The 24,070-nt window shown below is 50.9% G+C and overlaps 1 protein-coding gene across 1 annotated transcript; it reads left to right on the top strand.

The window, feature by feature from the left end:
* The first annotated feature begins 1,771 nt into the window (after positions 1–1,771).
* BPI (bactericidal permeability increasing protein) lies at positions 1,772–23,374 on the top strand. Its single transcript, XM_066234713.1, has 15 exons — positions 1,772–2,011; positions 3,467–3,581; positions 5,198–5,326; positions 6,788–6,949; positions 8,384–8,447; positions 10,887–10,950; positions 11,036–11,127; positions 12,833–13,009; positions 14,168–14,227; positions 14,586–14,753; positions 15,562–15,629; positions 18,396–18,438; positions 20,705–20,768; positions 21,269–21,345; positions 22,736–23,374. Exons 1-15 carry the CDS (start codon positions 1,882–1,884, stop codon positions 22,772–22,774), a joined length of 1,452 nt encoding a protein of 483 aa, XP_066090810.1. The 5' UTR covers positions 1,772–1,881; the 3' UTR covers positions 22,775–23,374.
* The last annotated feature ends 696 nt before the right edge of the window (positions 23,375–24,070 follow it).

Below are 24,070 nucleotides of genomic sequence, written 5' to 3'. Positions count from 1 at the left end.
CACGCAGAGGCATTGCGCTGAGAAGTGCTCTACAGCAGTGGTCCCCAACCTCTTTTGGGCCACGGAACGGTTTAATGTCAGAAAATATGTTCATGGACTGGCCTTTAGGGTGGGACGGATAAATGTATCACGTGACTGAGACATGCATCAAGAGTGAGTCTTAGACGGATGTAACACAGGGCATCTAGTCATTTTTAAAAAATAAAACATTGTTCAGACTTAACTATAAATAAAATGGAAATAATGTAAGTTATTTATTCTTTTTCTGTGGACCCGTACCGGTCCACGGCCTGGAGTTTGGGGACCACTGCTCTACAAGTTTCAAGCCCCTCTGACCCTGGTGGGGTAGCTCAGTTGATTAGAAATACCAACATTGTGGGTGCAGTCAGGGCACATACAAGAATTAACCAATGAATACAGAAATAAGTGGCACTGGTACAACAAATTGATGTTTCTCTCTCTCTCCTTTCCTCTCTCTTTAAAATCAATGAGTTCTTTTTTTTTTTTAAGCCCCTTCTGTCTTCACAGTCATCCAGGGAGGGAGCGTACTCTGATTATCCCCACTTTACAGAAGAGGAAATTAGGTTCAGAGAGGATAAAGGGCTTGACCAAGGTCAAATCACACTTGTGGCAGAGCTAAGATTTCAAAATCCCTGCTAAGATACTGAACTTCCAAAATTCGAACATTTAATTATTACTACCACTGCCTCTTAAAACAAGAAAACACCAAAGGTTCTGTTTCCTTAAATGTCTTCCTATGGCCTGACCAGGCGGTGGCGCAGTGGATAGAGCGTCGGACTGGGATGCGGAAGTACCCAGGTTCGAGACTCCGAGGTCGCGCGGGCTCATCTGGCTTGAGCAAAGAGCTCGCCAGCTTGGACCCAAGGTCGCTGGCTCCAGCAAGGGGTTACTCGGTCTGCTGAAGGCCCACGGTCGAGGCACATGTGAGAGAGCAATCAATGAACAACTAAGAAGTCGCAACGCGCAACGAGAAACTGATGATTGATGCTTCTCATCTCTCTCTGTTCCTGTCTGTCTGTCCCTGTTTATCTCTGCCTCTGTTAAAAAAAAAAAAAAAAAATTGTCTTCCTATGGAAAATATAAATCAAGGAAGGCAAAAGTAGACAGAAAAATATAACTTTCAGTTATAAAATGAGTAAGTCCTGGGGACCTAGCGCACAGCACGGGGACTCTAGTTAGGAGTGTTATATCATAGACTTGGGATTCACCTAGGGAGGAGGTCTGAAGTATTCCCAGCACACACAGAGAAGTTAGGATAGGTGGGATGGTGGATGTGTCAGTTAGCTTGGGGGTGGCAGTTATTTCACAATGAATATCCATATCAAATCATGACATTGTGTGTGTGTATATATATATACATATATATATATATACCTTCAATGTATATAATTTTATTTTGTATGTCAATTTTACCTCAATAGGGGCAGGAAAAAAGAAAACAATCATGAATCCTGATGTACCCACCGCCCAGCTTCCAGGAAGTCCTTAAATGAAGGGCTTTGGGTGGGGGCTCAGAGAAGGGAACGGTGTGCTTTGGGAAGAGAATGATGCCCTGAGCCAGAGTTTCCCAGCTTATACACCCATGCACCGCACCACACACACACACACACACACACACACACACACACACACCTCCCAGACTGCACTTCTGGCCGCCTCTGGGGTTGTGGCCCCAACCTCAGTGGGGAGCCGCAGGTGGGGAAACACCGCCGCCTCGGTCCTGCCCCGGTCCCGCCCCACCCCAGTTCCTTCCTCCTTTCTACATTCTAGTGTAACTTGCATTTCCCCAGCCGGATCCTTTTCAGATCCCTGGTTCCCTGCCAAGGACTCAAGGCTTTGCCAGCTCTGGAGGACAAAGACATGGCCAGGAGCCCCGACAACGCGCCGAGGTGGGCGACGCTGGTGGTGCTGGCTGCCCTGGGCACAGCTGTGACAGAGGCCACCAACCCCGGTATCGTGGTCAGAATCACCCAGAAGGGCCTGGATTACGGTAGGCCTTCCTTCCCTCCTCTCCTGCCCTGAGGAGCATTTATTGAGCACCTGCTGTATGCAGAAGCCCTTCACCTCCACTGCACGGCACACTCACAGCTCCTCAGAGTAGGCCCCTCACCCTATCTTCCATAGGAAGAAACAGAGGCAAGGTGAGTTGCCCTAGATCACAGGGCTGGGAAGTGGCAGAACTGGGACCGGAGGGCTGGGCCCAGAGGACTCCAAGTCCAGTACCCAGGCCCCACGGCCCAAGCCTCAGCTCTGGCCTCTGCGCCGTTTATTTCTTCCCAAGCTGTTCTCAGCCTGCCATTTGCCTGGAGACTGCTGGCTCAGTCTTCCGCGTGGGCAGAGCTCAGGCAGGGGGTGAGGAGGTGGGGCAGGCTGCAGCGGCAGCAGCGGAGCACAGGGCGGGCTCTTCTTAATGGTTACCCCAGGGCAGGCCTTGGTAGCTATATTGTGCACACTACCCATCTGAGTGACCTCAAGAGGGCCCCCCAGGCCACTCGTTCAGCCCCAGATAGAGGAGAGCAGGACAGGAAGCCGCTCCGGCGGAGGCTCTGACCTGCACCAGGCACCGTGCTAGGAGCGTTACACACACGATCTCGTTTCATCTTCATGTCACCCCTGAGTGGGACATACAGTTACTAGCAACATTTACAGATGAACAAACTGACACTTGGAGAAGGTTCCGGGTAGGCCAGAGGGCCATCTGGATTTGAGCTGTGGCCTGGGCTGGTGTCTTTGCGTGGACTGGTGGACTTCTCGATGCTGCCTCCCTGTGACAGAGAGGCAAACTGCAGGAAAGTGGAGGAGAGCCAGCCCCAGAGAAATCAAACCAAGGAGAAGAAAGAATCCCACGCCGTAGTAGTGTATTGCTGTGGCATCAGGACCGGACTCAGGGACCTAAGCTACCATCCCTGAATTCCTACCCCAGCCCAGGCAGGACACCTCTGAATCCCAAGGAGAAAGAAGTATGGTCCTGCTCTGAACACAGTGCTGGGGGGATCAGGAAGGCTTGCTAGGAACAGGGACTGGCAAGCTACAGGCTGCAGGCCAAATCTGGGCCACCGCATGCTTCTCTAAGTCCCAAGAGCTAGGAATGGCTTTCACATCTTTAAACAGTTAAAAAAAAAAGTCAAAAGAAGAATGATATCTCACAACATGTGAAAATTATATGAAATCAAAACTTCAGTGTTTATAAAGTTCTGCTAGAACATAACCACACCCAGCCATTTACATATTGTCTGTGGCCGCTTTGGTGCAATCAGAGCAGAGCTGAGTGGTTGTGACAGAGAAAGTGACCCACAGAGCCGAACATGTTTAGTATCTGGCCCCTTGCAGGAAACCTTAGCTTTAGACCGTTCCCATCCCACCGTCCCTGCAATGGACCGGGCGAGGGCCCGCCCGGCTCCCAGGCTGTGCCCCTGACAACTGCCCCTGCTCTCTCTCCCTTCAGCCTGCCAGGAGGCCATGGCTGTGTTGCAGAAGGAGCTGGCGAAGATCGAGATTCCCTCTTTCTCGGGACAATTTAAGATCAAGTATTTGGGGAAAGGTGACTATAACTTCTACAGGTGAGGTCTGTCGAGCTCAAGCCTCAGTAGGTAGGACTCTGTAGGGTCCTGCGGCTACCAAAGCCTAGAATCACAGAGCCACAAACTCCCAGACTCAAAGAGGTTAGGACCCCAAAGCTAGTGTTTACACCGTCCCAAGGAGATACAATCCCCCCAAGCTCCCACCATAAAAATTATCTTTTAGGGCCCTGGCCGGTTGGCTCAGTGGTAGAGCGTCGGCCTGGCGTGCAGAAGTCCGAGGTTCAATTCTCGGCCAGGGCACACAGGAGAAGCGCCCATCTGCTTCTCCACCCCTCCCCCTCTCCTTCCTCTCTGTCTCTCTCTTCCCCTCCCGCAGCGAGGCTCCATTGGAGCAAAGATGGCCCGGGCGCTGGGGATGGCTCCTTGGCCTCTGCCCCAGGCGCTAGAGTGGCGCTGGTCGCGACAGAGTGATACCCCGGAGGGGCAGAGCATCGCCCCCTGGTGGGCGTGCCGGGTGGATCCCGGTCGGGCGCATGCGGGAGTCTGTCTGACTGTCTATCCCCGTTTCCAGCTTCAGAAAAATACAAAAAAAAAAAAAAATTATCTTTTAGGAACTCATCATGACTCCCTGGAGGATGTGTCATGAACCCCAAAACACTGTGGTAGGCCCATATATTAATTAGGATTTGGGGGAGGATGGTTCAAGGACAGAAAACCTAATCTAAAAGGGGCTAAACAGAAATTACTGGCTCAACATGACTGAGACGTCCCTGGAGTAGTCTAGCTTCAGGTTCAGCCTGAGGCAGGCTCGTTGCATCCTGTTTCTCTCTTGTCACCTCTCAGTAACACTTCCCTTGGAGGGGTCTGATTCTCAGGTAGGGTGTCCTCTTCCTAGAGTCAACACCTCCTGCGGAAGAAGAGCGCCTTCTCCTTGCAACTCAAGCGAAACCCCTAAGATTCACTCTGATTGGTTCATCTTAGGTTATGTACAGCTTCCTGAGCCAATCCCTGTGGTCAGGAGAATATAATATGCTAATTAGTTTTATGCCCAAATCATAAGCTCCACCCCGTGAAGATGGAGGCAAAGTCAACTTTTTTTGGAGCAATGTGGAAAAGTTAAAGGACAGTTGTGTTAACACAATGAGGGGGTGTGGATGCTGGGCGGAAAATCCATCAATGTCTTGTAGAGAATTTTACACACCTATTCACTCAACACACATTTTTGAGCATATACTATGTGTCTGACACAGCAGGCTTTGCTACAATAGTGGAAAAAAACACCCATTTCACCCCTTTACAAAACTTGCAGTCAATGAGGGAACATATGTTATCTTTAGTGATTGTCACACACCCTGAAAGATAGAGATTATTGTGCCCATTATACAAATGAGGAAACTGAGGCTCAGGGTGATTAAGTGACCTGTCCAGGGTTACACAACAGTAAATTTAAAGCAGAATTCAGATGCAGAGTTGTCTGACTACAAAGCCTGGCCACTCTGCCCAGTGCCCAGGATTCTCAAGCCTGCTCTCATAGCGTCTGGGTTGTCCTGGAATAAATGGGGTGTGGGGCCTGGGTGGGGAGGATGTGTCTACATCCGTTGGCTGAGTCCTTGTGTGGGCCCCCAGAAGACTAACTGGACATTTCTTCTTTGCAGCATGGTTGTCCGTGGAGTTGAGCTTCCCAGTTCCCAGATAAGACTGTTGCCCCATGAGGGCCTTGCTCTCTCTGTGACAAACGCCAATGTCAAGATCAGTGGAAAATGGAAGGCACGCAAGAATTTCATGTGCGTCTCCACGCCTGGGGTTTTTGAGTGTATGGGTGAACTCTTGGTGGTACTTAGAAGGGATGAGAGCTAGGACTTCAGAAATGCCCAATTTTTGTGTTGTCCATCACCACCATCACTTGTCCCTACAAGGTTCCTGGGGAAATTTTTCACATAAGAAGATTCAACATAACCCTTAGTTAATATCTGAGCATTGTCCTAGTCTCCATTCAGGATACTGACAAGGCTAAGTTAGTGCATGTGGCTTAGGATGGAAAGCTAAGTGGGACCTTTAATTTACCCCATTATCAGTTAGCTATTGCTGTATAACAAACATCCCAGCTCAGTGCCTCATAACAAGCCATATGTTATCACTTTCATATCTGTGTGTTGACTGGGTTTTCCCCATCTAGGCTGGGCTTAGCTGAGGTAGAGACCTGTCTTTTCCTCCTCTCTGGGCTACCTACAGCATGTTCTTGGTGATGGCAGGGGTACAAAAAGGACAATAGGAAATATGCAGGTCCCCTTAAAGTCTAGACTCAGAACTGACCCATGGTCACTTCCACCCACGTGCCATTGGCCAAAGCAATCACATGGCCATACCCAAAGTCAAAAGTGTGGAAATGCATCCCTACCTCCACCAACACAGGCAATGGCAAGGGTATAGATGCAGGTCAGTATAAAAAACTAGAGCAAATCATCCAAACTATAAAACTGAATCTAAATATTAGGCTGGCATCATAGTAACCCCATCCACTACTGACAGTGGCTCAAAATGACCAGTCACTTTAGCAACTCCTCTCCTTTAGGGTGAGTCCAGAGAAAAGATGAAGGAAAAGGCACCATGGTGAGGAGAAGGGTATGAATCTGCCCTCCCCCACAGGGACCACTGGGTCTGTTCATTCCCTACAAGAAGTGCTGAGGTCTTCGTTTGGGCTCTTTGTATGTACCAGTTCACATACCAATCACACACACACACACACACATACACACATAACAATACTTCATCACATTATAGAAGAGTTGACAAACTACATTTATGTCCGATGTCTTACCCAAAACTCATTTCATCCCCAAAGGAGGAGTTATGAACCCCACTTAATGAATAAGGACATTTATTAATTAAAGTCATTGACCCAAAACAACCATCTTTTTAATGGCAAAGCTGGTGTCCCACTGCTGATGTAGGTCTGTCTGGATGAGGACACTGAAGCTCAGAGAGGTGCAGAAACATTCCCAAAGCCACACAGTAGGGGCAGTGTTCTGCCAGGTGGACATGAGCTGAGACTTCAGTTTGGAATCCTGGATCTTTCATTCAGCTGCTGTGTGACCTTGGGCAAGCTGCCTCCCTCTCTGAGCTCCCTCTCCTCACCTGGAGTGGGGGTAATAGCAAAGTCTACCTTCCAGAGTTGGTGTGAAGTTCAAATGGCACCAGGGAAGAAAGTGCTTGCTCCAAGTCTTTTTCTCTTCGTCTCCCTTCAGCAAAGCCAGCGGCAACTTCGACTTGAGTGTGGAGGGCATCTCCATTTCGGCTGGTCTGAGGCTGAGCTGTGACCCCACCTCAGGCCACTCCACCGTCACCTGCACCAGCTGCAGCAACCACATTGACAGAGTCCATGTGCACGTCTCAGGCAGCCACCTGGGGTATGACCTTCTGGGGCTGTGGATGGCAGAGGGGCATCAGGGAGAACTGTCCTAATCAGCCAGCCTTTAGAAAACACATCCCAAGTGCCACCTTGTTTAGAGGAGGGGACAGAGGTCCTCGAAGGGAGCAGACACTGTCCCTGCCTCGAGGGACCACTTATCCACTCAGCATGCATTCAGCAGACTTGACTGAGCTCTGACTATTGCCCCAGGCTCTGGGCTAAACCCTGTGAGTGCACTAAGTTATACAGTTCTCACCACAAAGCCGTAAGCATTCTGCCAGCCAGCCAGTCAATAAATACCTGCTAAGAATCCTACGCATCAGGCTTAAGCAATGCACTCAAGCACCAGCAGTAGCCAATGCCAATTTAGCAACAGCTAACAGCGATCGGAGGCTTACGGTGTGCCCAGCAATGTTTTTAGCAAGTGCATTAGCTCATTTAATCCATACAATAGATTAGTCTATCATTACCCATTTTCAGAGGAGACAACCTAGGCTCAGGAAGGCTAGGAAATAACCCGAGTGTTCATACCTAGTGATTATGGAGAAGGGATTCAGCCCAAGACTGGCCGGCCCCTGATTCTCAGCCATACAGTTCCCGTTCTCATGCAGCTTCCAGCCCAGTGGGAAGACAAACATTAATTAAATCATTGCATGAATGAGTGGCTCACAAAGAAGTTCAAAAGGAGATAAGAGCTAAGAAAACGAGGTACAGTGTGGGGCAAACACAAAGAACAGGAGGATCTGGTATGGTCTGAGGGTTAGCCCGTTCTTCCTTGATGAAATGACATTTACGTTGAGATGAAAAGAATAAGTGGGAGGGGGGTGAGGAGAGAGGAAAGGGAGGGGTAGGGGGTAGGGGAGGGGCACAAAGAAAACCAGATAGAAGATGATGGAAGACAATTTGACTTTGGGTGATGGGTATGCAACATAATCAAATGTCAGAATAACCTGGAGATGTTTTCTCTGAATCTATGTACCCTAATTAATCAATGTCACCCCATTAAAATTAGTAATAAAGGGGAAAAAAGAATAAGTGGGAGTTAACTAGGTAATTACATTGTTGGAGACGGGGTGTTTTAAGCAGAGAGAACAGCATGTGCAAAGGCCCTGGGGTGGAAGGAAGCCCAGGCCACATGAGGATATGGCAGAATGGCATGGCTAGAGGGCAGAGAAGAAGACGAGTGGCAAGGACTGAGGCTGAGATAGGGCAGGGGCCCGGCCACACCCCTGTTGAAGAAATAACCTTATAAACAGGTCACTGCACACAGGGGCAAGGTGTCTCATGGGGTATGTGCAGTTGCATTCCAGGGACAAGAGTGCCTAGGCCCTTTTGGAGGTGAAAGGAAGGTTTTGCGGATGAGACTAGCTCCCCAGGGCAGCTCAGGGACACCTGAGAAGCCTCATGCATGTCCCCACATGTCAATCTCTAGGTGGCTGATCCAGCTTTTCCACAAGAAAATCGAGTCTTCGCTCCAAAACATCATGAGCAGCAAGGTAAGACAGGCTCAGTTTCTCTGTACCGGTCAGAGCGAGAGGGGCCCTCCGTGTCCACACACTGCATGCATCCCTGGACACTTCTGCTGTCCCCCAGGCCTCCCCGGCGGTCCTCCCAGCCCTTCGAAGACACAGCTTCAGCCCTAAGCATCAGGCATGTCTATTTTTCTGAGGGTCCAGTGAGAGGCTAAGAAAGGGGCACAGCATACACCCACACAAACCGCCACGTCGGCTTGGATTGCCTCTGTTCTCCCCCCAACAGTCGTCCCTGCGGAGAATCTGCCATCCTCTCCCCACCAACCGCTTCTTCTCAGACCTCTGGCTCCTCCCCCAACCCTGCCCCTCCCCGGACCCCCTGCAGGTTGCTCCCCACCCAGGAAATGTGCAGTTGTTGAGGTGGCCAAACTATTCCGGGAGGCTGGAGCTGGTATGAATGACAGGCACTGGCCAGTCCTCTAGCTTCCTTGCCTTCACTCTAGCTCCCTTGCCCCCAGCCAACTTCTTCAGGGCAGGAAAGGGGCCGTTCATTGGGTCGGTTTTCTTTTCTTTTTTTTTTTTTTTTTTTTTTTTGTATTTTTCTGAAGCTGGAAACAGGGAGAGACAGTCAAACAGACTCCCGCATGCGCCTGACAGGGATCCACCCGGCACGCCCACCAGGGGCGATGCTCTGCCCACCAGGGGGCGATGCTCTGCCCCTCCAGGGCGTCTCTCTGCCGCGACCAGAGCCACTCCAGCGCCTGGGGCAGAGGCCAAGGAGCCATCCCCAGCACCTGGGCCATCTTTGCTCCAATGAAGCCTCGGCTGCAGGAGGGGAAGAGAGAGACAGAGAGGAAGGAGGGTGGGGGGTAGAGAAGCAAATGGGCGCTTCTCCCTATGTGCCCTGGCCGGGAATTGAACCCGGGTCCCCCACACGCCAGGCCGACGTTCTACCGCTGAGCCAACCGGCCAGGGCCTCAGTTTTCCATTACTAAACCGTCAGCTTTGAGGAATCCTCTGAGCCTGTCTCACAAGCCAAGTAAGCTTGGGCTTTCTCCAGAGGGCACTGGGGAGCCATTGAAGGTTTTAGGCAAGGGCGTGACTTGCCTAGATCTGCGCTTTAGGACAATCTCTCTGCTGACTGCCGTGAGAATGGCTGGAGGGGCCAACAATGAGAGCAGGAGTTTGGGGGAGACTGAGGAAGCTATGCAGTCCTCCAGAGAGGAGGCGTTGTTTTCCCCGTTAAAGGTACTGACAACGTGGGTAGGGAGAAATCAGCCAAATGAGATCGTTTATCTGAAGGCACTGTCAAAAATTTGTTTTTTGTTTATTTTACAATCAATGCATAGTTGTCAAAATGTATAACACATTTTAGATGTGGATTATACAATGGTCAGAATTTCTGGGTTTTCATTCTGGCTCTAGGGCTGAACTAGGTATATAAACTCAAGCAAAGAACTTGACCTTTCTGAACCTCAGTTTCACCATCTTGTAAAATGAGGACCCTAAGACTTTCTTCAGTAAGCTGCTGTAAGGATTACTGAGATTATGCAGACCCATAGTTCAACTATCTTTGTAATTAACTAATAGCATAAGGGGACTGTTAGCATATATTTAACATTTGGAACTATTAGAGCAGATTATTTCTTGGTGACACCCTAAGAGTGGCCCCTCAATAGTGTCCAAGCTAATACTGCTGCTGCTGGTGAAGACGATTGATTGTGGGGAAGATGACGATGATGACGATAACGGTGATAAAGATGATGGTGGTGAAGATGGATGGCTGCCAAAATAGAAATACCCATTAGTGAAGTTCCACACTAGAGTAGGAAATAAAATGCACGTTATCTAGTCATATGCGGTTATTTCCAAGGTACATGTTGGACTCTGAGTCTCCTGGTGGCCAAAGAGAAAAGGGAGACTTGGTTAGCTCCATGATTTTCAAGGAAACATTCCAAGAAAGCGAAACATGTCTGGATCATTATTCCCAAAGAACATTGTACACCTTGCCCTGGCCAGTTGGCTCAGTGGTAGAGCGTCGGCCTGGCATACGGGGGACCCGGGTTCGATTCCCGGCCAGGGCACATAGGAGAAGTGCCCATTTGTTTCTCTACCCCTCCCCCTCTCCTTCCTCTCTGTCTCTCTCTTCCCCTCCCGCAGCCAAGGCTCCATTGGAGCAAAGATGGCCCGGGCGCTGGGGATGGCTCCTTGGCCTCTGCCCCAGGCGCTAGAGTGGCTCTGGTCGTGGCAGAGAGACGCCCCGGAGGGGCAGAGCATCGCCCCCTGGTGGGCAGAGCGTCGCCCCTGGTGGGCGTGCCGGGTGGATCCCGGTTGGGCGCATGCGGGAGTCTGTCTGACTGTCTCTCCCCGTTTCCAGCTTCAGAAAAATACAAAAAAAAAAAAAAAAAAGAACATTGTACACTATGGGAAGTCCCCACTGATCGCTTCTCGTGTTCTCCCCAGATCTGCCAGATAGTGGTCAGTTCTGTGTCCTCCAGACTGGAACCTTTTTTCCAGACACTCCCAGGTGAGTGCTGGGTGGGGTCGAGGAGTCGGAGAGAAGGGGGAGAAGGGTGGGGAGTCGGCTTATGATTCATCTTCTTTCCCTCTAGTGACAGCCAAGATAGATAATGTGGCCGGGATCGACTACTCACTGTTGGCACCTCCAGCTGCCACAGCCGAGACCCTGGATGGGCAGCTGAAGGTGAGACTAACTGAGAATCCTATACCCTCACTCCCGGGGCTCCCTGTCATCCTTGGAAACAAATCTTAGAAAGACTCCACCCCCTTCCTCTGTCCTCAACTACCCTGCAACCCCACGACCCCACGCTGAACCTTCTTTCCCCTCCAGTCACGCTGACCTCCCTGTCATTCCTGAAATGCACTCCGCCTGCTTTATCTCCAGGGTCTTAGCACTCGCTGCTACTTTTTAATCCTTAATCCAACTTTAGGGGATGCTGACCCTGCATCAAAGGCCCCAAAGATGCTGGCTGCCCAGGGGGCTCTCGCCCAGATATGAGACGCCTTCTCCGACCACTGTCGCTGAAAGAGCTCCCTCCTCTTGCCCCATGTCTTGCTCTATTTTTCTCAGCAGCATTTATTACTAACACAAACACACACAGAGTCACTCACTTGGATGAAAAAGAAGGGGCTAGGACGGCTTTGTTCTTTACTGTATGGGCAGCACCCAGAACTGTGCTCAGCATATAGTAGGTGTTCAATAAATACTTTTCGGATGGATGGGTGGAATTCCATTTCATGCTATTCCTCCCTCATTCACCACCCTCCAACCGGACACACTGGCCTTGCGCCTCCCCAACGCATCATGTCTGTTCCCTCCTCGGGGACTGGTCCTATCCAGGCCCTCTGCAGAAACTCCCCTCCCTCGTATGCCCTCCGCTACCCTCTGGCATCTTAATTTTCAGTGACGGAATGATTCAACAGCACAGAGAACATTATACACTCTCCACATACCCACCACCCAGATTTAAGAAATGTTACCATTTGTCATACTGGCTTCTGATTTTTTTAAAAAAGGAAACATTGTAGAAATAAATAGCTCAGGCCCCCTGGGACCCCCTTCTCCAACCCTAGCCACCCACTCCCCCCAAGGGAGGGAATCACGCTGATGACATTGGCATGTGTCCTTCTTGCCTACGTTTTTATACTTGTTGTATTCTATATCTATGTGTGTCGGTACTTCTCATACAGTATGTTTTATAGGCCTTTAAATTTTACATAAATATAGTATCTTACCATATGTATCCATCTACAATTTGCTTCTTTATAACTCGATGTTATTATTTTTTCAGCCAAATAAATTACCTGCTTTTGCAGAGTGTTGCTAAATTGCTCTGCAAAAAGCATATAAACATATATTCTCCAACAACCCGTGAACTCTTTTACCAAAAACCGGATGGCATGGGTTTAAAATATAAATGCAGTCAAAACAGCTCACCTCTCCCTTTACAGTGATTGCCAATTTGATAGATGAAAAGACAGAAACAAACAGAGCCTGTTGTTCTTTTAGCAGAATTTCTGCGCTTCCTGGCAAGGGGGAGGCAGAGCCCCGGAGCTTTGGCAGTGCGGTGCCAGAGCCCGGATACCCAGCTTCCATTCCCAACTACGCCACTTACCCGAGTGGCCTGGGGCGAGTCACTTCACCTCCTGTGTCTCAGTGTCTGCTCCTGCTAACCAGGCATGATCACACCTGCCTCCAGGGTTGGCAGGAGGGGCACGTAGGCCTCAAACCCAGGAGACGTTTGATGCTGTCGTTGGTTTCTGGCCATGTGGTTTTCTCCTCTGTGATGCATAGTTGGTATCTGCAGCTCATTTTTTCCCCCTGGAATGGGAACATTGATTTATAATTCCTGAAGGATGCCCACCCTCACTCTTGCCTCCACCCCCAGGGGGAGTTTTTCAGCCTGGCCCACCGCACCCCGCCTCCCTTCACCCCTCCGGCGCTGGCCTTTCCCACCGACCATGAACACATGATCTACCTGGGCATCTCCGACTATTTCTTCAACACGGCCGGGCTCGTGTACCAACAGGCTGGAGCCCTGAACCTGACCCTCAGGGACGACATGGTGAGGTCGGGCTGGGGGTGGGTGGGGGAGGAGAAGCCGACGGCCTGGGTTTGAGTCTGTCCATGCTAGAGAGATCGAGGTCTGGACTCTGGAGTCAGCCAGACCTGAGTTCGAATATCGGCCCCCTCTTTTCCAGCTGGGCCACCTTGGGTGGGTTAGTCAACCTCTCGGGATCTCAGTTCCCTCCTCTGTAAAACACCAATAGCAGTTTTTACCTCCAAAGAGGGTAATGAGGATTAAATGCGAGACGAACACATGACAAGCACTCAGCACAGACCTAGCATGCGGGAAGTCCTCAGTGAGTACCCAGGTAACAGCCAAAGTGGACTGAGTACTTGCCTTACATCAGGCTCTGTAGTCCAGTCTCAGCATCATGTCATCATTGCTGTCATCACCCTCGTTGTCTCTTCTGTATTTACGGCTGAGTCCTGCTCTAGAACTTCAAAAAGAGGAGGTGACTGTCTCCAGAGTCCAGGCGCAACCTGGTCCCAACCTGGTCACCAACCCCGTGAGGTTCATCCCACACCTCTCCTGGGAGAGATGTCATGTTCTCCCTCTCTGTCGAGGTACCACGGGGATGCTGAGCCCACCTGCCCCCCGTGGAAATAAACAAGACCACACGGATGAGAACTTTTCAGAGCAAGGGAGTCGGCCACCATCATTTGCGTTTGGAAAAGACTCGAGGAGAGGGCTGGGATATGGATGGACGAATATGGATAGACGGACAGACGGACGGATGGATGATGATGGATGGATGATAATGAATGGATTGGATGGATGGATGAATGGATGGATTGGATTGGATGGATGGATGGGTGGATGGATGGATGGATTGATGGATGGATAGGAAAGCTTTCTAATGGAAAAAGAGGAAGGATTCGGTATGCATCCTAGGGAGTTTGTTGGATGAGGAAGCTGGGTAGGGGTTAAGAGAAGCTTGGCATCATGTATGATTGGTTTAAGAGCATATTTGACTTTTGGGGGGGCAAAAAATTAGGGAGCTGGCATTCACCAAGCATATCCTCACTCTGCTGGGTCGATTGCTGCAGTGTCCGTTGTTATATATGGTCCAGTCATTGTCTCTCACTGCTCATATAGAATCTGCCCCCTCGTCTATAACATAATCCCCCAGAACCCTTTTCTCTTCTTTTGCTACAGATGCCAAAGAAATCCAAATTCCGGCTCACAACCAAATTCTTTGGAACCCTCATACCCCAGGTAAGAAAAGGCCTGCCCCCCTGTGGTCAGTTCATGAGGTCGCCTGGGGATACTGGGGAGTCAGGGCTCTGCTAAGTGGCCCGGTGGGAACTGCCCCCTCCTCCAGACCCAGAGACAGTCCAACCTCAGAGAGTGGCAGGAGATTTGCACAGCCCACCCCCAAACAAAGAAAGGCTCTTTGCAATCTGGTGCTCAGGTGTGAGGGAGGCCAGCTACCAGACTGTGCAGTCTTTAGGATTTAGTCAAAATGCAATGGCGAGACATTGGAGGTATTTATGTAGAACCAGGACGAGATGGGATTTAGACACATTGAAATAAAATTGCCCCTTTTGTTGGTTGTCCCTGCTGGGGGCTGCAGGTGGCTAAGATGTTCCCTGACATGAACGTGCAGCTCCTCATCTGGGTCTCCTCCCCACCGCACCTCACTGTGTCCCCCGCTGGCCTCACCCTCATCCCTTCCCTGGAAGCCCAGGCCTTCGCTGTCCTCCCGAACTCCTCCCTGGCCCCTCTCTTCTTGCTTGGCATGGTAAGGTGTTGCAGGGTGTGGGCAGATGGGGAGCCCTGGGCAGGGCCAAGAGCGCCACTCTCAGGGTCGGGGGACCATTGTGAATCCTGCTCAGATTCAAACCTGGACTGTGTCACTCTAGGGCCTGAGACCAGAGCCATTGCGCTAACTGCTTTGGGCTCCTACAGGAATTCATTCATTCAATTATTCATTCCGCCATCGGCTCGAAATATGTGTACTCTCTCTGATTCACTCGGTCATCTCTTCGGTCATTTAACTATGCATTTGTGTATTGTTCATTTCTTTATCCATTCAATTATTCATTTGGTTGCTAACTTGAAATATGCTATACCCTTTCTGGTTCATACATGCATTATTATTCATTTATTCATTTACTTATACCTTTGTTCAGTTGACCATTCATTTGTATATTTGTTCTCTCATTCATTATTTATTCGTCCATGCATAACTTTGTTTATTCCTTCACTTGTGTGTTTAATCCTTCACTCACCCAAGCTTTTATTCTACTGTTGATTTGTTGATTTGTGCATCCATTCATTTGATCACTATGTCACTCCATGAGCATTTGGTAGCACTCACTGTGACCTCGGGGGGGTTAATGGTCCAGGACTCATCAACAAGCAGAAAGCAACGGGAAGATTACAGACCCCCTCCACTCCCTCTGGCCTTCGGTTCCGTGGGTCTGACCCGCAGTGTGGGTTCCTCCGCCGGCTTTCTGAAGCTGACCCCCCCGCCCCCCAGTCTCGGAGGCCTTCCAGAGCCCCCGGGCCCTGGCCACGACTTCATCTCTTGCATTATCGCTTTGCAGACCATGAACATTTCTGTGGAGGTCAGCGCCAAGTCTGATAGGCTTGTCGGAAAGCTCAGCTTGGACAAGTAAGTGACCTGCGGGGACAGGGGAGGGGAGCCACCCATCCATCATGGTGTCCGTGGCCTAGCAATGACCTTACGATGTGTCAGGTACTAGGTCATTGATTTCCCATCTACCCATCACATGGAAGCTTCAGACAGTATGCAGAGGGCACAGGTTCCCATTTTGCAGACAATGAAGCTAACACTCAGAGACAAAGTGACTCGCACAGGCCACACATCACAGGGCAACCAACCATCTCAGTTTGCCCAGAGTGTCCCAGTTTTAGCACTGAAGTCCCGTGTCCAGGCCACCCCTCAGTCGCGGGCCAGGTCGTGGCTGGGCAGTGCCAGCTGATCCCACTCCACAGTGAACCTGAGCAGCCCCCAGCCTCCCCGCACCCCGCTTTTCCTTGGCACTTGGGAAACCCACTTCATCCTTGGGCCTTTGTCAGCCCTCCCGCGCCAGGAGGCTCTGGGACCCACGTGCCGGGGTTTGCGTCCTGGTGGAGGAGATTGTTAGGAGTGTGATCTCTGAGGGGCAGCCTGCCTGCTTGTGCAGAGCAGCTCCCTGCGGCGTGCAGCAGACTCTCCAACCGTCGGAGTTCCTGGCTGTCAAAGGGGCCCGGTCATTGTTCTTTGCCAGCAGCATTGTGGTGAGGATGAAATGAGACGTTGACACGTGGTGAGGTGTTTGGAACACTTCGGGGGATAAAACAAGTGCTCAGGAAGAGAGACACAGAAAAATGCAGAAACGGGGAGAGATGGCGAAAGAGACAGACACAGAGACAGAGACAGAGATACACACAAAGGATAGAAGGAAAGGGAGAGGCATAGAGAGACAGTGCAAGACGGACAGACAGACAGATAGGGAGCCACATTCAAAGGGAGCCTCTCAGAGAAAGACAGAGAGACACAAAAGGAAGGAAAAGATGGGGAGGTGACACACAGAGAAAGGAGAGAGACACTTGGACAGAGGAGATGCGGTGACCCCAACTTAGAGCCCGTGTCTACCTCTGAGTAACATTCACACCCTTTAAACTGAGTCAACCCCCGCCCCCGCCCACGTCCGCCTCCTCCCTGGCACAGAGCTGCCATCTTAACCTTGCGATCAGCCCCTGAGGGTTCCATGATGCACATTTCTGGTGGTGTCCTTTTGACATGTGTTACCTGCTTTGGAAACATGTAGATTTATTTATTATTTTATTTTATTTTATTTATTCATTTTTAGAGAAGAGGGAGAGAGAGACAGAGAGAGGAAAGACAGAGAGAGAGAAGGGGGGAGGAGCTGGAAGCATCAACTCCCATATGTGTCTTGATCAGGCAAGCCCAAGGTTTTGAACCGGTGACCTTAGCATTTCCAGGTCCACGCTTTATCCACTGCACCACTACAGGTCAGGCGGGAAACATGTAGATTTAATTTCCCTTGAAACACCCATGGGCATCTCAAGTAGAGGAGGAGCTGGGGAGGGTCCAGCCGGGTAATGGCTGAGCTCAGACCTTCGGGGATATGCAGGATGGGGCTGAGAATCCGTAGGGCAAGCAGCCCTGGAGCTCCTAACTCTCGGTGGAGAAGAGTGAGTTTTCAGGCTTCGTAGGGTATTGGAGGCAACAAAAGCTTGTTAGAAATTCTACTTTGCTAATTGTTAGCTGTGTGGCCTCGGGCAGGTTGTTTGACCTCTGTGAGTGTCAGTTTTCTCATCTGTAACACAGGAGTGTGGCAGCCCTTACCTCTTGGGGTGTTAACAGGAATTCAATGGAACAAAATATTCAATATAGTGAATGATAGGAGTTAATGAGCAGCCATTTATTTCTCCCTTTCTCTGAGGTCACATTTTAGATGCCATAAAGGCTGTAAAGAAGGATAGTTTATTGGCTTAGGTAACTGAAAAGTCTAAAGGCTTCAGGCAAGGGTGGATCCAGGTGCTTAAATAAGGTCCTTGGGACTCTTTTTTTTTTTTAATTTTTTTGTATTTTTCTGAAGTTGGAAAGGGGAGGCAGTCAGACAGTCTCCCTCATGTGTCCGACTGGGATCCGCCTGGCACGCCCATCAGGCTGCGATGCTCTGTCCATCTGGGGCGTTGCTCTGTTGCATCCAGAGCCATTCTAGCGCCTGAGGCAGAGGCCACAGAGCCATCCTCAGCGCCCGGGCCAACTCCGTTCCAATGGAGCCTCGGCTGCGGGAGAGGAAGAGAAAGACAGAGAGGAAGGAGAGAGGGAGGGGTGGAGAAGCAGATGGGCGCTTCTCCTGTGTGCCCTGGCCGGGAATAGAACCCAGTACTCCTGCACGCCAGGCCGACACTCCACCACTGAGCCTACCAGCCAGGGCCACGTCCTTGGGACTCTTGACTCTCTCCGTCTCTTGGCTCTATTGTCACCTATGTTGGCTTCATTTTCTAGAAGGTTGACACCAAGTGTTGACAAAAACGGTCACCAGCATCTCTCTAGTTTTCCTGGGAGAAAAGAACACCTCATTCCCAACATGTCCCGCAGAAGTCTTGAGGCAAGCTCTCATTGGGTCAGCAAGAGTCACGGGTCCATTCCTGAAGCAGTCACTGTGGCAAGGGAGCTAGAATCTGCCCTTTGGCCGGCCCACCCCCGAGCTCAGCACTAATGATGTAGAGAATGGGCGATTTCCCCAAAGGAACACTCGGGGGGCTGTGGCCAGAGGAAGGGGGATAAATACTGGGTAGGGAAACCAGGCAGCAACCACCAGCGTGCTTTCTCCCCAGTAACTGCACTCTCCTACGAGGCAGACAAATGGTGCCTCAGCCGCCCCTCCCTTCCTCACAGGCTGCTCCTGGAACTGAAGCACTCGGACATCGGCCCCTTCTCGGTGAGTCTGAGGCCGCTGGCGGCTCCTTACTTCCCCCGATCTTGAGATATCAGGTCTTGAGGACAACTGGGCTCGTGGCATCCTTTCAGAGGCCACCAGTGGTTCATTTGCACACAGTTTTCCTTGAACAGCTGAAGAACATTTCCTTGACTCTCTGACACGCCCCCCCACCCAAGATCTCCACCAACTGGGTGTCTGTAAGCCACCCAACCCCAAAGTCAGACCATCCCAAGGTCCCCTCCAAATCTGATGGAACTGCAGCCACCTGTGTCTATCAGATGAGATGACAACTAAAACAAAGGGCCCCAAAGCTACCTCACTGCATATTCCTGGGTGAACCGGTGCCGAGACTCTGGTTAGCATGATGACTCTGTGGGTAACTAACTTCTGCTTCTGCGGAAAATAAAAACGTTGAGTTCCTAGACTCACGGGAGGAAGGGCACCACATTGATGAGCCCGGAGAATTACAGCCGGGGAAGGAAACTCAGTTGTTCCAGAAACAGAAATGTACATATCACACATTATAAGTGTCACCATTGTAGGCGATCCTCTGGAGGGTGTTTCCTTATTGTTGATTTTTTCTTTTACTGTTGCAAAAGCAAAAACATATATACATTATAGAACAATCCGAACCTACTGGTTTACCAAAGAAAGAAAAGAAAAACCATTTCCTCATTTCCTCTTCGTGAATACTTGGGCCTCGATCCTTCCCTACCTTTGGCTAGGTGTATTTAATGACGAAGGGAATTCTGTGGTTTCCGCAGCCTGCTTTTCCTTACTCAAAAGACATCGTGAGTACCTCTGTGATGGTACTTATATTGCTACAATGTCATTCATAACCATTATATAGTGTCCTAGTGTCAAAGTGCCACCATGTCCTCCAGATAATTCCCCAAGTAGGGGCATGTAAGTTGCTTTTAAAAAAATGGTTTTTTTATTACAGTATAGTTGGCATACAATATAATATCAGTTTTCATTTGTACAACAGAGCGATTTGACATTTATCTACCTTACAATGTGGTCACCACACTAAGTCTATTAACCATCTGTCACTGCACCAAGTTATCATCCTGTAAAGGACTAGACCCCCCCCCTTCGCCATTTTCACCCATCCCTCCATCCCCGTCCCCTCTGGCAACCCTCAGTTTGTGCGCTGTTTCTCTGAGTCCGTATTTGTTTTGTTGGGATTCCACATGAAATTGTGCTGTATTTGTCTTTTCCCGTCTGACGTATTTACCCTCCAGGTCCATCCGTGATGTCGCAAATGGCAGAATCTTGCCCTTTTTGGTTGCTCAGTAATATTCCATTGTTTTGGTTGTAGTCATCAGTCTTTGAGCATCTTTGCATCTGTTTCTGCCCACACCTTCATTGCTTCCTTAGCATAAATGCCTTAGAAGCCAGGTTGCGGCCCACCAGGCTCAGACATCTTTAAGGCTTTTGATGAACATGGCTGAATAGCCCCGAGGAAGGCTGAACCAGTTGCTCTCTAGCCTGCGGGGTCTGAGATCGGGGAAGGTTGAACCAGTGTGCTCTCTAGCCCGCGGGGTCTGAGATCGGGGAAGGTTGAACCAGTGTGCTCTCTAGCCTGCAGGGTCTGAGATTGGGGAAGGTTGAACCAGTGTGCTCTCTAACCCGCAGTGTCTGAGATGGGGAAGGTTGAACCAGTGTGCTCTCTAACCCGCAGTGTCTGAGATGGGGAAGGTTGAACCAGTGTGCTCTCTAGCCCGCAGTGTCTGAGATCGGGGAAGGTTGAACCAGTGTGCTCTCTAGCCCGCGGGGTCTGAGATCGGGGAAGGTTGAACCAGTGTGCTCTCTGGCCCGCAGTGTCTGAGATCGGGGAAGGTTGAACCAGTGTGCTCTCTAGCCCGCAGGGTCTGAGATCGGGGAAGGTTGAACCAGTGTGCTCTCTAGCCTGCAGTGTCTGAGATCGGGGAAGGTTGAACCAGTGTGCTCTCTAGCCCGTGGGGTCTGAGATCATGCATTTTCTCCCACCACAAAGCTCTTCACATCTGAATACTCTCTGCTGGGCTTCCTTACCTCTCTGCCTTGCACCTTGCGCTCTAGAACTCACTTTACATCTGGAAACTTGGAGTAAAAACGATGACTTCCGTGACCTTGATCAGGCTGTAGAGCTTGCACATCACCTGGGTCTGCCTCTCAGCAGCTTTCCGGCTGCGGGGTTGCGCTGCACGGGCAGGGAGGGTGGTGGAGGACTGCGGATGCCTCCGGGACCTGACGTGGGGCCCGTCCTCCTCCTGATTGCCAGGTTGGTTTGCTGCAGGCCGTCATGAACTACGTCATTCCCACTGCTGTGCTTCCCAAGGTTAACGGTAAGGAGCTTTGATTTTTCCGTCTCAGCAGAAGCGGTGGGGATCATTCCTAGAGCCACCTAATACCTGGTCCCAGTTGTGGTGGTCACCTCAAATGACCCTCAAATGGCATCTAACCCGGAGAAGGAACGGAAAGACAGGAACCCCCATGGATGGAGTTCTTATTACGTGCCCATCCAATCCTGATGAGATGGGAGAGTATTAATATCTCCAGTTTCCATGGGAGGAGATCGGGGAAGTTAAAGGACGTAAGGAGACCAAAAGCGAAATGCCCAGGTCACAGAGCAGGTGAGAGATGGAACTCGGGTTTGATTCCGCTTCTGAAGCCAGAGCCCTTGGTCTGTTTCCCAATCTGGGAGGAAGGCCAGGAAAGAAGCTCTCGGGTAAGGGCTTACAGGTAGGTCCCTCTCCGGTCCAGTAAGGCCACCCACCTGGCTCTCTTGAGCCCCCTGCCTCACCTGCAACCTTCTCCCCTGAGCCTCCCTTTGTCCCCACTGCAGAGCGGCTGCAGAAGGGCTTCCCTCTCCCGCTGCCCAGACGCATCCAGCTCTTCAACCTGGTGCTTCAGTCTTACCAGGTGAGTCCCAGGCGTCTCCTTTCACCAGATCTCCCGCTACCACAGCACCTAGTGCTGGAAAGCTTTCTCTACGTAAGCCCCCTGCTAAACCCTTTCCGCCCTCGCAACCGCCCTGGAAGGTGGGTGCTCTGAGTCAACAGAGGAGGAAGACCCGAGGCTCAGAAACGCCCTATGGCTACTACGTGAAGTCCAGATCCAAAGCCAGGTCCCTGCTTTTAACCGTTGACATCATGCCCACCTGACACCTGGTGAAAGCGGAACTCACTTGGTAGCCGCAGAGCCTCATCTACAAGGGGGCGGCATTTAATTATTGAGACGTGTGTCCCATGCCTTCCCTGCGGGATGTGGAGCCTGGTCAGTGTCCTGTGAATTTAGATACAGGAGTGGACTGCCTCCTCTTGTCTTCCCCCCCAGCAGTATTGGAGGCTGTTTACCCCGTCCTTGGAAGCATCTTCTCTTAGCTTTAGAGACACCCCCCTCCCTGTTTCCCAGCCCCCTCTCACCAGGGCCTTTACTGTCTCCTTTGCTGCTTCCTGCTCCCCCCTCCCTCCCAGAGGGAGTCCTGCAGGGCTCCTGCCCAGGCCTCTGCCTTTCCCCACCACGGGCTTTCCCTGGTCACTTCCATCAGCTCAGGCAGAACAGCCACCCTGTGTCACCCCGTGACTTAGCCATGTTTCCAGTTTCTTCTGCATTCCCGTCTTGTACATCTGTGGGGGCTTCCTCGGTGCCTCCAGCCCGCAGCCCAGCACATCCCAGTGAAACTGATCATTCTGCAACCTCCTGTTATAATATTCCTTCCCTCGTCCGGTCCATGGCTTTTCTGATAGCCTCGTGGTCTCCACGGGAAACCCCCCATCACCCAGATTCCTCGCTCTCCCTCACTCCCGATGTCCAACCAACCCCCCAATTCTTTAGACCAGGGAACTAATGGGGCAAAGAGACTAGAAAAATCGATGAGAGAGCAGAGAAAACACATCTCCTATGTTGCCCGCCTTTTACCCAGTTCATCCTTAAAGAAAAAAAGACCACAACGCCGTGGCACAGTTGAACTTCTTCGTCTAGGAAAACTCTGAGTGAAGGGCACGAAGGAGCAAAGAGAAGTGGCTATGCAGCTTTGACTGGAGCCAGGGCTCCCGTGAGTGGCCATGAGGCCCGATGACAGAGCTGCCCAGGGGGTCTCCCTGTCAGAGCTGGAAGCAGCTGCCAGGCACCATGATCTGCAGACCCCGGGGGGCCCCCAGCGCCCCCACTCCCTCCTGCCTTTCTGTCAGCAGACTGGCCCCACTCTGCTCTCTCCCTTCCAACAGACAGTCTCCCAAAGTCCCCTTCCAACAACCCGGCAGCCCCACCCTCACAGCAAGGTGATGACAGCATCCCCGTCTCTTCCTAGGATTTCCTGCTGTTCGGGGCGGATGTTCACTACAGCTGAAGTCGCCCTGGGGGCTGGCACGCCCCTCCAACTCCCCCGCACCGGGTCAGCCGCACTGGGAGGTGAGGGGTTGTCAACACCCATTTCCGACGGCCCCCTGGGCACAGGCCACTTTTCTCCAGGGCTCCCTCTCTAGCCCTTGACCCAGAGACCTTGGCCAACTTCTCTGACCTCACTCAGGTCCTCAGGTTCAGAAGTGACCTAGGCAGGGAGCCTTGCTCCTCGGCAGTGTGTGATGTGTGCTTCAGGGATTATGAGCTGCTTTCAAAGGCTAAGCCTGCACGGACGTTTCCGCCAGGAATCACATTTCCGCTGTAACCACGGTATTTCTCTTTGTGCTTCATACACACACACAAAAAAAACAAAGAAATCTGGGTTTGTTTCATGTGAAATTCTGTGTGATGATATTGTTTCTTGTTGTATGACCATTCATTCATTCTTTGGCTGTATTCAGCTGGGCCTGCAGCGCTGGTGTACAGCACGGACACAGTCACCTCTTTATTCTCTAGTGACTCTCTTGAGCTCCCACACACACCTCTGTTAGTAAAACGTGTCATTGTTCCTCTGCGAGGACACCTCTTATTCCAGGGGTCGGAAAACTTTTTGGCTGAGAGAGCCATGAACACCACATATTTTAAAATGTAATTCCATGAGAGCCATACAATGAACGACCCGTGTACATTACACATCATCCAATAAAAATTTGGTGTTGTCCCGGAGGACAGCTATGATTGGCTCCAGCCACCCACAACCATGAACATGAGTGGTAGGAAATGAATGGATTGTAATACATGAGAATGTTTTATATTTTTAACATTATTTTTTTTAATTAAAGATTTGTCTGCGAGCCAGATTCAGCCATCAAAAGAGCCACATCTGGCTCGTTAGCCATAGGTTCCCGACCCCTGCCTTATTCCATACTGGTGGAGGGTCCAAAGGGAATAAGGCTTGCTTCCTTTTGTCAGAGTTGGCGGAGTGGGTGGGTCCACTGGGCTGTTGTTCCCGCCACTGACACATGGTGTCGCTGTTGCACAGCTATCCTGCACAGCCTGTCTTCCCTGCCCCACACTTGGGCCCCCAAAGGTGATGGTTCCCTTAACCCGTCCTCTCCTCTCCTGCTCAGCCAGTGGGCTCAAAGGAGAAAGGGGCCAGGGAACAGAGGCCGTTGGAGTTTTCAGTCAGTTGCATTCCCACAGGCAATTAGCCCCTCCCCCATGACTTTCCAGGGTGGCGTGGAAGCCGGCTCACCAGTCCGGACTGTTCTAGGTCTCTTAGTGGATTTCCTCCCAGGTTTTG

The sequence above is a fragment of the Saccopteryx bilineata genome, chromosome 6 (assembly GCF_036850765.1).
Source record: "Saccopteryx bilineata isolate mSacBil1 chromosome 6, mSacBil1_pri_phased_curated, whole genome shotgun sequence".
In the NCBI taxonomy this organism is placed as follows: domain Eukaryota; kingdom Metazoa; phylum Chordata; class Mammalia; order Chiroptera; family Emballonuridae; genus Saccopteryx; species Saccopteryx bilineata.
This window is presented reverse-complemented; position numbering and strand designations above follow the sequence as displayed.